General features: G+C 41.8%; 1 protein-coding gene across 1 annotated transcript in view; it reads right to left on the reverse strand.

Annotated features, from left to right (window-relative positions):
* The window catches only part of INPP5B (inositol polyphosphate-5-phosphatase B), a 77,656-nt gene that overhangs the window by 15,556 nt on the left and 46,465 nt on the right, over positions 1 to 15,635 (reverse strand). The window contains 4 exon segments of the mRNA XM_043992173.1: positions 806 to 993; positions 5,065 to 5,181; positions 9,634 to 9,748; positions 10,254 to 10,355. Of these exon segments, the coding sequence (XP_043848108.1) occupies positions 806 to 993; positions 5,065 to 5,181; positions 9,634 to 9,748; positions 10,254 to 10,355 (522 nt within the window).

The following is a 15,635-nucleotide window of genomic DNA, read 5'->3' on the forward strand; positions in this document are numbered from 1 at the left end:
GACAGGAAGGAAGAACATGGCTGGTAAGACATTCCTGGCCAGGTTCCCAGGTTCCAACACACACACACACACACACACACACACACACACACACACACACACACACACACACAGAACAGGCAGGAGCAGGTTGGAGCAGGTTCAGGGCTCTGCGCACCCCCTGGTAGACACCACCGAGGCCCCACCAGTCTTTCCAAGACCAAAGGCCGAAAGCCTTAAAATCTAATGGGATTTCATCACTTAATTAAAAAAAATAATAAAAATAAACAATGTATTTTACAAAGATAATAAACTAGGTTTAAAAAAAAAAGAAAGTGGGCTGGAGGGAAAGGATAAGAATCATAGGGAAGTTCTTAATGCAGAATGATCTAAGCAGCTGAAGCTGAGCATCAAGATAAAACAGAAGCAAATGTTCTCAATGATCAATACTAATGGCGGGGAGGGGCTATGGAGAGGGGGAAGAGTGTCACAGATAATTCAAAACAATAGATGCTTTTAAAACTGGGTTTGGGATCCACTGTATGATTTGTTTTGACTGAGGAGGGTCAATATTGCTATAATTCTGTATTCCTAAGGACACGCCAAAAAAATGAAGAGCTAGAGATGCCCAAAGTTGGCTAGATAATGAGGGGAAATAAGTCCAGGATTGACGGTTTGCAACAGAGACTTCATAAATGAACATGTGCAAGCTGACTATGCCCCTCCAGGAGTGAGCACTCACTCCCTCCCTGATCCCGATTTCAGAAGCCCAGAACTAAGTATGGATATGAGTGGTGCAGTAGATGGGGAAAAATTTGCCACTCACTCATGTTTGCCGATGGTGAGAGGCGGGAGATTTGGATCAACCTGGGAGAACTGCATTCTGGAACAAATGTCTTTGTAGTCTTGGTTCCTCCTCTCATACTCCTCGGTGTGGGCTGCCAGGTGGGAATTCACAATGCAGATACTGGTATTGTGAAATCTGAACCGGATTGCCACTCCTCCTTTATTACCCTACAAAAGAGATTAAAAAAAAATAAACATCTAAATCACACCTGATTGTTTCAGTATTAGAAATACTACACTTTTGAATAGTGTTTCATGCTTCTCAAAAAGTTTTCATAGATATTATCTGATTTGCTCATCAAAATAGTTCCATTACTAGTTGTTGTTTAGTCATTTTAATTGTGCCTGACTTTGTGACCCCATCTGGGGTTTTCTTGGCAAAGATACTAGAGTGGTTTGTCATTTGTTTCTCAAACCCATTTTACAGATGAGGAAATTGAGGCAAACCGGGTAAAGTGACTTGCCCAGGGTCTAGTATCTGAGACCAGATTTAAGTGCAGGGAATATGAGTCTTCCTGATTCCAGGCCCAGCTCTCTATCCACTGAGCCACCTAGCTGCCCCCATTATAAGTAGGACAGGTACATCATTTGGGGAACGGCTGAACAAGCTGTGGTATATGAATGTAATAGAATTCTATTGTGCTGTAAAAAATGATGAGCTGGAGGATTTCAGAGAAACCTGGAAGGACTTGCACGAACTGATGATGAGTGAGATGAGCAGAACCAGGAGAACATTGTACACAGTATCATCAACATTATATGTTGATCAACTGTGATAGACTTGATTCTTCTCAGCAACACAATGGTCCAAGATACTTCCAAAGGACTCATGATGGAAAATGCTCTCCAAATCCAGAAAGAAAAAAAAAAAGAACTGTGGAATATGGATGCAGATTGAACCATACTATTTCTCTTGATTTTGGTGCTATTGTTTTTCTTTTTTGAGGTTTTTACTTTTTGCTCTGATTCTTCTCTTATAACATGACTAATGCAGAAATATGTTTAATGTTATTGTACATATAAAACCTATATCAGATTACTTGCTGTCTTGGGGAGGGGGGGAAGGACAGGAGGGAGGGAGAAAAATTTGAAACTAGAAATCTTAAAATAACAAATGTTGAAAACTATTTCTACATGTAACTGGAAAATAATAAAATAATTTTATAATTTAAAAAAAAACAAGTAGGGCAGGTATTATTATTCGTGTTTTATGAAGGAGGATATTTAGATCCCTAGAGGTAGACTGACTTGATCAAGTTCACACGGCCACCAACCAGAGAGAAATAGAACTCAAACTCCAATCCCTAACACTGGCTTTCTACTAGACCAGGAATCCTTAATTTGAGCACTATGAAATTAACATTTGATAAGTATATTTCACTATACTTGATTTCCTTTGTAATCCTACATATTTTATTTTGTGCATTTAACAACATGATTCTGAAAAAGAAGTCGAAGGCTTCACCAGACCAATGAAGAGTCCATGACACAGAAAAGTCTAAAATCCCTGCACCCCAGAATGTTAGCCCGGAATGCTCTCCCTCCTCACCTCTGGGTTTTGTGGAAATTTATTTTGATTTGGGGACCCTACCTTTGGGCTGAGATTAGAAAGCTTTAGGCCCTCAGGGTCTCATCTGTGTGGGAGGTGCTGGTGCCCCTTCCCCTCTGCTTCAGCTGAGCCCCAAAGCCCTGTGGGCTGTGCAGGATGCCAGGTCAGACAGCTAGGGGAAAAAAAGCCCCCAGCTCCCTCCGACCTGAGCAGAGCTTGAGGTACGTGAGGCTGGAGCACACACCAGCCCCCCACCCAGCCGCTAGCAATTAGCTTGGTCTGTGGGAGAGCAGGAAGCCCCGAGATTTGAGTGGAGAGAAGAAAAGGTATATATAGACCTGGGGGTTAGACTCAGGGTGGGCTGACAAGGGGGGGGGGGAGGGGCCTGACTGGAGGGCTGCTGATGAGATTAGAGAGGTTCGATGGACCAGAGGAGGTGGAGAAGAGGTCAAGCGCTGACGAGATTAGAAAGGTTGGAGCGCAGCAGACTAGAGACAGGGCTACAAGGACACAGGAGAAGACAAGAAGTACTAGGAGCGGGGCAGCTAGGTGGCACAGTGGATAAAGCACCGGCCTGGATTCAGGAGTACCTGAGTTCAAATCCGGCCTCAGACACTTGACACTTACTAGCTGTGTGACTCTGGGCAAGTCACTTAACCCCCATTGCCTGCAAAAACAAACCAAAAAAAAAAAAAAAAAGAAGTACTAGGAGCAGGGAAAAGAGAGGCCGAAGGGCAGACTGATGGAGCAGACAGACAGAAGGTCGGTGAGAGAGAAACACAGGGGTTCAGCGGTGGCAGTAAGGAAAGTTAGAAGCAGGGGGATTTACAAAGTGAAAGGGCACAGGCGGAGTTAGAAGAAAGTAGCTGAGCAGGCAAAGTGTAGCGCCCTGAGGCAGGAGGCAGCTAAGGCCTTTATTGTATTAAAAAAGTTCAGGGGCAGCTAGATGGTGCAGTGGATAGAGCACCGGCCCTGGAGTCAGGAGTACCTGAGTTCAAATCCGGCCTCAGACACTTAACACTTACTAGCTGTGTGACCCTGGGCAAGTCACTTAACCCCAATTGCCTCACTAAAACAAAACAAAACAAAAAAAAAGTTCAAAGCGCAGCAGGTGGGAAAGAGACCCCAGGAAAGCAGCCAGGTTGTACATTTTATTGCCCTGTATTCTTAATTTAAATAGTATCTCATAAATAAACTCTGCTTTGATTATTTAGTTAAGAGGTTTCTTAATATTTTGCTTATCAATTTGGGAGTGGAGCAGTGTGTTGGAACTTTATAAACTTTATAAACCTACATTAAATTAACAGCAGTCGGCCAAACAGTCAACAGTCCCCAGATTAGTCATCCACAGATTAGGCCCCCCAAAATTAGGCCCAGATAGTCAGTAAAACTATTCTTGCAGTTTGGGAATCCCTGATATCCTTTAAGTCTCAGTTCAAGTGCTACCTTCTGCGGGAGGCCTTTCCTAGTCCCCTGAACCACTAATGCCTTCCCAACCAAGTTAACTTGTTTCTGTTTTGCATATAGATAACATGTGCATGTTGTCTCCTCCAAGAGGTTGAAAGCTCCTCCAGGGCAAGAGCTGTTTTGCTTCTGGCTTTGTATCCCTAGCACATAGGGCAGCACCTGGAAATATCAGGTGCTTCATAAATGCTTGCTGATTGACTGACTGATTACAGATAAGTATCACTGAAGATAAATAAAAAACCCGACTTTTCATTAAATTAAAAAAACCTGAGGGCTAGGGGGGTAGCTAGGTGGCACAGTGGATAAAAGCACCAGCCCTGGATTCAAGAGGACCTGAGTTCAAATCCAGCCTCAGACACTTGACACTTACTAGCTGTGTGACCCTGGGCAAGTCACTTAACCCCCATTGCCCCAGAAAAAACCCCACCACCAATAAAACAAATAAACAGACAAAAACCTGAGGGCTTTAAGTAGATACTGCAAACTCACCATGAATTAGCAGAATGATGTGCCAAATAGAAAGTAATGCTTTCCTAGGCTGCACAAATGGAAGAAGAGGGTCTACAGTTGGGGTATGTGATAAGCCTGCTTAACATTGCTTTGGCTAGACCACATGAGGAATATTCTGAACACGACTCTGTAGAGTGAATACTTAAAAGTAAAAATAATGTGGGTAAGCAGGTCCAGAAGAAGGTGATGAGCAGACTGAAAACCACTTCCATTGGTGGGAAAACCTAGGGAGGTTTAGTCTGAGGAGGGCAGCTAGGGGGTGCAGTGGATAGAGTGCCAGGCCTGTAGTCAGGAGTACCTGAGTTCAAATCCAGCCTCAGACACTTGACACTTACCACCTGTGTGACCCTGGGCAAGTCACTTAACCCTCATTGCCCCACAAAGAAAAAAAGAAAGGAAAGGAAGGAAGAAAGAAAGAGAGGGAGAAAGAGAGAGAAAGAGAAAGGAAGGGAGGGAGGAAGGAAGGAAGGGACTGAATATTTGGCAGATTTGGGGAGCTGAGGGGTCCACAGAATCTGAGATGCATCAAAACACCACAGTAAATCATGGCAACTCTTAAGTTACCGGAAGACTCAATTCACTCTGTGTTTTAAGACATATACAGTATCATGAGTCACATTAGGAAAACACTTTGGCTTGGGGTGAGACCTCTGCTATTCACTGCCCAGGCAGAGGGTCAGATCCATGCCCACCTGTACCAAGGACTCACTCACCATCCTGCCCATGATTCCTGTCCCCACTGTTTCAGCTTCAACTTCCGAGATGTGCACCGCGTGCTCTTGCTTGACATAAAGGAGCAACATGATCCCAACCAGTCGGACAAGCTTCACCTGAAAGGCAAGATCACAGCTGCCATGGAGGTGCTACTAGGCTGCATGATGGCATGGTAGTGACACGGGGAATCTTGATACTATTCTGAATGAACCAAAGTTCCGGCACTGCCATCCAGCTGGAAAGCTTTCACTCGCGTATGGGACTGGTGCCCAGTTGGTCTGTGTCCAAGGACCATTGGCATTGGAGAGGCTTGGCCCAGCAAGGTGAGATAGCAGGCGATAAATTCATGGCCACCCATTAAATGTCTTATTAAGCAATCTCCCCTTCATGACTATGGACATTCCAAACCTTTTTATCTTTCCTCAAATCTCCCAGAGCCCCCCTGATTCTCCACCCTCAGTTGAAGAAATTTAGTCCTATATCACTGAAAAAGCATTTATATTGCCCTTTAAGGTTTACAAAAAGGTTTACAGCTAACAGCTCCTTCTTTTCATCTCACAGACCTCAGAAGTCTTCCCCAATATCTCTTCCATCATCCTTTTCTCTCATGAAGTGGCATTTCTTCTCAGCAAGACACACACTTCTACATACATCCTTCCCTGTCCCATTTCTTGTCCAAATGACTGCCCTTTCTGTCATCTCTACTCTCACTCTAGGCAGCTGGTAGTACAGTGGGAAAAGAACTGTACCTGGAGTCATGAAGATCTGAGTTCAAATGCAGCCTCAGACACTTAGAAGCTGAGTGACCCTGAGCAAGTCAATTATCCTCTGTCTGCCTCAGTTTCCTCATCTGTAAAATGGGGATTACCATCACACCTACCTCCTGGGGTTTTTGTAAGGATAAAATGAGATATCTGTAAAGCTTTTTGCAAACCTTAAAGGGCTATATAAATGCTAGCTATCATTATCTCTCTTTATCTACTGACGCCTTCCCTGCTGCTTACAAACACCAGTCTCAAAAAACCTTTCATTTGATCCTACCATAGCTGATAAATATCATCCTATATCTTGAATCTCTTGCTCAGCTAAATACTTGGGGAAAAGCTATCTACAATCACCGCTTCCAGCTCTCAATTCTTTGTTGTTTTTCAGTCATTTTTCAGTCATGTCTGACTCTTTGTGACCCCATTTGGGGTTTCCTTGGCAAAGATACTGGAGTGGTTTGTCCTTTCCTTCTCCAGTTCATTTTACAGATAAGGAAATTGAGGCAAACTAGGTTAAATAACTTGCCCAGGGTCACCCAGCTAATAAACCTCTGATCTCAGGCTTGAATTCAGGAAGATGAGTCATCCTGACTCCAGGCCTGGTGCTCTGTGCACTATGGCGCCACCTAGCTGCCCATTCTAAACTCTCCCTAATCAGGTTTCTGACCCCATCCTTCAAATGAAATTGCTCTCTCCAAGGTCACCAGTGATCCCTAAGCTGGCAAGGAGGATGTTTTCTCAATCTTCATCCTTCTCGATCTCTCTGTAGCTTTTGACACCATTCCCCTCCTGGATTCTCCTTCCTCTCTAGACTTTTGGGACATGGCTCTCTCCTGCCTCTCTTCCATGTCTGACTCGTCTGCTTCTCAGGCTGGTGGTGGTACAGTAGAAAGAGGGCAGTCAGTCAACAAGCATTTATTAAGTACCTTCTATGTGCCAGGCACTGTGCTGAGCACTGAGGATACAGAGTCTCTGCTCTCTAGGAGTCCTAGTCTAACGTGGGGCATGGGTGAAACGACATGAAAGCAACTACGTCCAAAGTAAATACATAATGAATTGGGGATAATCAACATAGGGGAAGGCACTAGAATCAAGGGGGTTCAGGAAAGCCCTCTTGTAGCAGGTGGGATTTCAGCTGCAATTTAAAAGGAAGCCCAGTGACAGCTAGGTATCATAGTTGATAGAGCACCAGCCCTAGAGTCAGGAGGACCTAAGTTCAAATCCAGCTTCAAACACTTAATAGCTGTGTGGCCCTGGGCAAGGCACCTAACCCCAAATCCTCCAAAAGAAAAGAAAAAGGAAAAAAGGCAAACCAGGAGATGTAAATGAGTGGAAGAGAATTCCAGAAATGGGAGAAAGCTATTGAAAATGTCATGAGTGGGCAGCTAGGTGGCTCAGTGGATAAAAGCACAGGCCCTGGATTCAGGAGGATCTGAGTTCAAACCCAGCCTTAGACACTTGATACTTACTAGCTGTGTGACCCTGGGCAAGTTACTTAACCCTCATTGCCTTGCCAGAAAAAGAAAAAGGAAATGTCATGAGTTAGGAAATAGAATGTCTTGTGCAAGGAATGGCAAGGAAGACAACATGAGTGACATTGGGATAAGGTATAAGAAGACTGGAAAGGTAGGAGGGAGCCGGGTTATGAAGGGCTTGAAAATCAGCAGAGGATTTTGTATTTGATCCTGGAGGTGACAAAGAACCACTGAAATTTGTTGAGTGGGTGTGATGGGGAAGAGTGTGTTACATGGTCGCACCTTTGCTTTAGGAAGATCATTTTGACAGGGGAATGGAGGATAAAATGGAGTGGGAAGAGACTTAGGGAAGAGGGAGACCAATTGGAAGGCAACTGCAGTAGTCACAGTGGGAGGTGATGACAGTCTGCACTGGGGTGAGTGGCAGTGTCAGAGGAGAGAAGAGGGCATATTGGAGAGGTGTTACAGAGAGAGGGAGAATTGACAGGAATTGGCAACTGACTGGGTAGAGAGGGTGAGAAATAGTGAACCTTTGAGGATAAAGCCTAGGTAGCAAGCCCAGGTACTAAGAAGATGGTGGTGTCCTTGACAGTAATAGGGAAGTCGGGAAGAGAGGAGGATCTAGGGAGGAAAGAATGAGTTTGGTTTTGAACATGTCGAGTTTCAGATGTCTATGGGCGTCCAATCTGAGATGTCCAATAGACAACTGGAGTTGCAAATCTGGAGGTCAGGTGAAAGGTTAAGGCTAGATAAGTAGATTTGAGAATCATCAGCATAGACATTGTAATAATTGAAGCCATGGGAAATGATGAGAACACCAAGCGAAATAGTACAGAGGGAGAAGAAAAAAGGGCCTGGGACAAAGCCTGGGGGGACACACATAGTTATCGAGTATGACCAGGATGAAGATCCAGCAAAGGAGACAGAGAAGGAACGGCTCAACAGGTTGGAGGAGAACCAGGAGAGAACAAGCTGAATGAGAAGAGAGTGTAAAGGAGAAGAGGCAAAGGCTACAGAGAGGTCATGAAGGTTCAGGATTAAGAAAAAGTCATTAGATTTGGTAATTCAGAGATCATTAGTAACTTGGGAGAGAACAATTGCAGTCGAATAAAGTCAGAGCCAAATTAAAGAGAGTTAAGAAGAAAGTGAAAGGAAAGGAAGCTTTTTGGTGACCCTCAAGGCTCCAGCCTGGACCTCATTTTCTTCTCTCTCTATACTGTCACACTTGGTGATCACATCAGTTTCCATGGGCTCAAATATCATCTCTATGCAGATGATTCCCAAATCTAGAGATATAGTTTGAATCTCTCTTCTGAGCTCCAGTCCAGTATCACCAACTGACCTTTAGATATCTTGAATTGGCTAGCTCATAGGTATCTCAAACTCAATGTGTCTAAATGAGCGCTCATTATCTTTTCTTCTAAGCATCCCTATTTCCTAAATATTCTATTACTGCTGAAAAGCATTGTGGTTCTCCCAGTCACCTAGGCACACGTAGGCAGCATGTTGGACTATGCTCTTACACTCACTCCACATATCCAACAGGTTGGCAAAACTCATCATTTCTACCTTCACAACATTTCTTGTGTATGGACCCTCCTCTCCTCTTACCTGGGACAGGCTTTCATCACCTCATGCCCGGACTATTGCAACAGATTTCTAATCAGTCTCCCTACCTCAATTCTCTCCCCCCTCCAAACCATCCTGCAATCAGCACCAAAGTAAATTTCCTAAAAATCCAAGTCTAATCATAATCTCTCCCTACTCAATAAATTCCATTGTCTCCCTATTATTTGCAGGAGAGTTTGCAATCTACATTTGCGAAAGGAGCATGCAAACTTATGAAATCACCTGCATATTAGATAAAAAAGCTAAGTTAAGGGCAGGAGGAATTGACTTCCTCCAGGGTAAAGTGGTCTAGTCAAAAACTGGTACAAAATAATGTATCTCTTCTAGCTCTTGGGAGAAAGAATCATTTCCAAACAATGGAGATGACAGTATATCATTTTCCTAAAAATGACAGGGGGCAACCTCTTCTTTGACTTGCTACTGTTTCCTCTTTCCTCCCATGTTATTGAGTACCCTATGGTAACCCAAATAGCTCAACATCCCTAGTGCTACCCACCCACCTTGAAACCAGGACCCTAAGTCTTTCCCCTCTAATAGTATTATATACCCTTTCTGTACCAGGAACAAAAAGGAATAGGACAGTTGGTCACTCGGTCAAGTTAAAGGTCATATAAAATGTAGGAGCGATGACTTATCATTTCTTGGACGCCAACATAAAGCTTTAGGAGCCAAAACTCTTTGGGCCAGACCCCCATCTTACTTTTGCATATTTGGTATCTGGATGAAGACCCTCAGTTACAGCTTTAAACCACTCTTCCTCCTTTGGGGTATCATTGAAGAAAAAGGCTTCTTTGCTCAGATCTAGTTCTTGGAACCTGTCAGAAATTAGGTGGAAACAAGTCAGACTCTAGGAAAGGATAAAACAGAAGGCATGGTCTAGAATTGTTTCTGATTTGTAAGTTCCATCTCCCCACCTAGACTGGAGGCTTCAGAACATGTCATCTCACTCTTATAGCCCCTCCCATGGCACCTAGCTTGGTGCCTAATAAAGATGTGATGGATTTCTGGGGCTTTCTTTGATTCTGCCTTCTCCAAGATAGAATTAGTTTTTGACATGCAAAGTATCTGACAGGGAAGGAACAAAACTCTCCAAGAACTTTGACAGTTGGTTAAAGGAAATATTGAGTATTAGTATTAAAATAACAAGCAGAGCTCAATCTTAATGATACCTGAAATACGTTACGTGACAGAGAACAGCAAATAAACAGAAAAGACACCCTTTAGGACTTCGTCACTTTAAAATTCCCTCTACTAGCTGCAAAGTTTTAGCTCAGAGTCCAAAGTAAATATTCAGAGGGTCTTCTGCAATAAAATACTTACCCTATGCAATATATATCAGGAGGCTGAATATCCTGGCTTAGCCAAGGCCGGAGGCATTCTTTGGGGGACTGGCCATTCACATTGTATGTTCCCACAAAGAACCTACCAAGAAAGTGAATCAGTTTGGAAAAACTGAAATTTGAAAGAGCATAGAGCTAACAAAGAAGATATTATTTTACTGCCCATTCTATTTACCTCCGCTCCTTTTGGGGAAAAAAATGTCTTAAAATACAAGAAATGTTATAGAGAGAGGTCATATTATGGTCCACCATGCTTAGTATTCTGTTGCTTACTATTGTAATAATTGGAATGATGCCACCTGCTGGAGACTTACTGTAGAAGAGTTCCGCCCATGAAGCGAAGGTCTTTGAGGGCAAGACCAGGAGTCTTTTCTTTGGCATCAGGAAGTGACTTCTGCTTGTGGGAGGAAGAAGGAAGAGACAGGGGCTCTTTCTTGGACTCTTTCCTGAGGACTCCAGTGGAGAAGGGAGCTAGAAATGCGCTCTCCCTTTAATAGATAGGAATCTAGGCCTTTCTTCTCTCTACCAAATTCTTATTTTCCTTAATAAATGCTTAAAAGTCTAACTCTTGCTAAAGCTTATAATTTATTGGTGACCACTCATTAAATATTTTAGACAGTTTAGCTAGAATTTTAGCCCTTAACACTATGGCACAAGAAGAGGGTTCAAGGTTGATCACAGCAGTTACCTCTCGTTCCTATTAATACCAAGCAATTAGATTCCTAACTAACCATTCCTGACTTTCCCCAAATAATCCACTTTGGATCCATCATCCCAATCTGATCCTTAACCCAATATGCCCTACAGCATCATTGAAGAAAACTGGAAGTTATGCATACAAAGGTCACTGAAGTGTGGATATTTAGCCTGAAAAAGAGAACACTCTCAGGAAAGACAAAACTGTCTTCAAATACCTAACATATGTCCATATTGAAGAAGGAAAAGAGAGGGCCAAGCTGTGAAGAGCTCTAGAAGCCAAATGGAGGAGTTCATATTTGAGCCTCAAAAATAATCATGACTTATATTCCCAGAACTAATACTAGTATGCTTATGGCTCAAAACATTTCACTTGCTCTTCATTATCTACAGAATAAAGTCAAACAAGCTCTTTAGGCTGGGATGCATACCCTTACACACCTCCACACAGAACCAAGATACCTTCTATACTTTTTCATTTTTTTTTGAGGCAATTGGGGTTAAGTGACTTGCCCAGGGTCACACAGCTAGTAAGTGTTAGGTGTCTGAGGCTGGATTTGAACTCAGGTCCTCCTGACTCCAGGGCTGGGGCTCTATCCACTGTGCCACCTAGCTGCCCCTCTATACTTTTTCAAGTGGCCACCTCCTCATTAAGACTACTCTCCATCCCTGGAATACATTCCATGCATTTCCATTCCTGACTGGGGGTTATTGCTGTTCTTTATACCTTTATGCCTTCCTTCCCCCTCTCATTACTATGTCTTAACAGAGACTTCAAAGCCCAGCTCACATGACACCTCCAGTAAGAATGAAACAATAGAGAACTCAAAAATAGGACCACACACATATAAGATTAATTTTGGCATGCAAAGCCAAAATTATAAAATATTAGGGAAAGGAATACAATGAATTCAATAATTTTTGTTGAATAAAAGTTGCTAGGAAAACTGCTTACCAACATGGGGGAAAAATCCATTTAGATCAATACCTCACATGATATATAATAAATTCCAACTATATCAAAGAAGTAGGCATTAGAAATAATTTTAAGGGGCAGCTAGGTGGTACAGTGGATAAAGCACCGGCCTTGGATTCAGGAGGACCTGAGTTCAAATCTGACCTCAGACACTTGACACTTATTTGCTGTGTGACCCTGGGCAAGTCACTTAACCCTCACTGCCCCACAAAACAAAACCAAAAAACCAAAAATAAAATAATTTAAAATAAAAAATTTAAAATTGTTTTAAAATAAAGGTTCACTTAACTGTAGAGAAAAGTCAAAAATTTATCAAATGGAAGAATTTATATAAAAATATTCATTGGATTAGTCAAGACAATATATTAAAAACAATATCACCACCAAAATTTATTTATTCAGGGTAGGCCCCTTTTCTTCCCACTTTTTTCCATTATTTCCCATGAGATTCTTGGGTGTTCCTCCAGATAAATTTCATTATTATCTTCTCTAGTTTGGCAAAAAAGTAATCCTTTGTTGGCTTGATTAGGGTGTTCCTGAATCATCAAAAACAATTTGGTACTGGTTAAAAGGCCAGTCAATCAGTGGAACAGGTTAGGTACATAACATATAGAAATAAATGAAAGTACCAGCCTAAGTGTTGGATAAACCCAAAGACTCCAGCTACTGGAGGAAGGAATCACTAACAAAAACTTGTGGGAAATCTGGACAGTGGACTGGCAAAAAATAGGTTCAGACAAATACCATATACCAAGGTAAGCTCTAAATGGACATATGACCTAAATATAAAAGGTCACATCATAAAACAAATCAGAGGAGGGGCAGCTAGGTGGTGCAGTGGATAGAGCACCAGCCCTGGAGTCAGGAGTACCTGAGTTCAAATCCGGCCTCAGACACTTGACACTTACTAGCTGTGTGACCCTGGGCAAGTCACTTAACCCCAATTGCCTCACTAAAAAAAACAAAACAAACCAAAAAAAAAAAAAAACAAATCAGAGGAGCAAGGAAGAAATTACCTTTCAGATCTATGGATAGAGAAAAATTTCATCAAACAAGGGATAAAGATCAGAGAAAACAAAATAAACAAACTTGATTGTATGAATTTTAAGAGGTTTTACACAAATAAATCCAATGCAGCTATAATGGTAAAGGAAACAGTTACCTGGAGGAAAAAAAAAATCTTTGCAGAAAGTTTCTCTGGTAGGGGTCTCCTTTTCTAAGATACATAAGGAACTGATTCAAATTTATTAGACTAAGAGCAATTCCCCAATTAACCAATGGTCATAGTGAAAGACCTAGACAGAAGAAGGTACTCATGAATTGAGTAATAGATTAACAAATATATGAATGGAATGGATTATGGTGCTTTAAGAAATAAAGAAAATGCCCCGCAAAAAGAGAGAGAGAGAGAGAGAGAGAGAGAGAGAGAGAGAATGGTTTCAGAGAAAACTGGAAGACTTGTATAAACCAATCCAGAATGAAATCAGTAGAACCAGGAGAACAAATTATACCATAACACCACTATTTTTTTTAAGTATTTAATTTTCCAGTTACATTTTTTTTTGTTTGTTTTTGTTTGTTTTTTTGGACAGGGCAATGAGGGTTAAGTGACTTTCCCAGGGTCACACAGCTAGTTAAGTGTCAAGTGTTTGAGGCTGAATTTGAACTCAGGTCCTCCTGAATCCAAGGCCAGTGCTTTATCCACTGCGCCACCTAGCTGCCCCCACACCACTATTTTTAATAAATGAACAATTCTTTAAAATTTAAGAACTCTAATTAATACAGTGATCAGCAATGATTCCAGAGGACTGATGATGAAAAATACTTCTTACCTCATGACAGAGAGGTAATGGTCTAATATGAAACACATCTTTTAGACATGAGCATTTCTTTTGCTTCACTTGTGTTAAAATGGTTTTATTTTATTTTGTAAATGCTTTCACTGGAAGAGAGGTGGGAAGGAGGAAACAATGCTTGATAATTGAAAAAATTTTAAAGTAACTTTAAAAAAGATATACAAATTTGATTAGATAAAAAGGGAGATTTTTACATGCAAAATTTCCAACTAATCAGAATAAAAGGAAACATTGGGAAAATGTTTTTGATGTAAATAATGCTAGTTCAAGTCTGGAACAATTAAATAGATATGGAACTGATGGAAATTTATATGACTATTGGGCAGCTAGGTGGTGCAGTGGATAAAGTACTGGCCCTGGATTCAGGAGGACCTGAATTCAAATCTGACCTCAGACACTTGACACTTACTAGCTGTGTGACCCTGGGCAAGTCACTTAACCTTCATTGCCTCCCCCCCCCCCAAAAAAAAAGAGTAATGATTATTCCCAATGAATAAGCAAATCATCAAAGGATGTGGACAATTTTCAAAAGGCAACCAAAATTATAACCACTTGAAAAATGGTTCAAACCTACAATCAGAAAAATGTAAACTGGGAGGCAGAGGAAACTGAAAGGGGGTGAGGAGAGTGGGCTGGCCAAGGCTGGGCGAGTCCATTGTGTAGGGCAGCATGGTGCAATGCCCAAGTGGCTGAGCTTGTGGGCCACGGAGCATGATGTGGCTGTCATGGTGATACCAGAAAGCCAGCTGGAGGAAATGCTGAGCAAGTCTAAGTACCAAGACCTAACTGTACAGGAAACTGTCAGCGTTATTACACTATACAAATATCTCAAACTTGTATTAGATTCTTATGTCTTTAATGATGGCAATTCTAGGGAGCTAATGAGCCTTACTGGAACAATTCCTGTGCCTTACAGAGGTAACACATACAATATCGCAATATGCCTGTGGCTGCTGGACACATATCCATATAATCCCCCGATCTGTTTTGTTAAGCCTACTAGTTCAATGACCATTAAAACAGGGAAGCATGTTGATGCAAATGGAAAGATCTATTTTCCTTATTTACATGAATGGAAGCATCCACACTCTGACTTATTAGGTCTGATTCAAGTAATGACTGAGGAGCCTCCAGTATTTTCATGTCCTACTGTTTCAGCAACCTACCCACCATACCAAGCAACAGGACCACCAAATACTTCCTATATGCCAGGTATGCCAAGTGGAATGACTTCATACTTGGGGCAACTAAGTGGTGCAGTGGATAAAGCACTGGCCCTGGATTCAGGAGGACCTGAGTTCAAATCTGGCCTCAGACCCTTGTCACTTACTAGCTGTGTGACCCTGGGCAAGTCACTTAACCCTCATTGCCCAGCACAAAAAAAGAAAGAAAGAAAGAAAGAAAGAAAGAAAGAAAGAAAGAAAGAAGGAAAGGAAAGGAGAAAGAAGAGAGGGAGGGAAGGAAGCATTTTCGACTTCTATCCCAGAAACAGTTTCAGCTAAGAGCATTAATGCAGAAAGCAAGAAATACAGCCAGTCTCAGCAATCTCTACTGAATTTGCAGATATCAGCTGGGGAATGAGCTTTCTTTATGACAACAGTCTTGTCTTGTCTTCTCTTCCTGTCAGTAGGTGCCCAAAATAAGTTATTGCAGAATCACTCAAGTGTAAGATATTTTGAATTAATAATATACTTTCTCTTTTCTTTTAGTAAAAAAACCTGGCTTTTATTAACAATGCACTTTCTATTCTCTGTAAACTTTCTGTGCTGAGTGTTGGGACTGACTATGCTGAATAAAATTTGGTGCATAAAAAAAAAAGAAAAAGAAAAATATA

This window comes from Dromiciops gliroides, chromosome 3, assembly GCF_019393635.1.
Source record: "Dromiciops gliroides isolate mDroGli1 chromosome 3, mDroGli1.pri, whole genome shotgun sequence".
Lineage (NCBI taxonomy): Eukaryota > Metazoa > Chordata > Mammalia > Microbiotheria > Microbiotheriidae > Dromiciops > Dromiciops gliroides.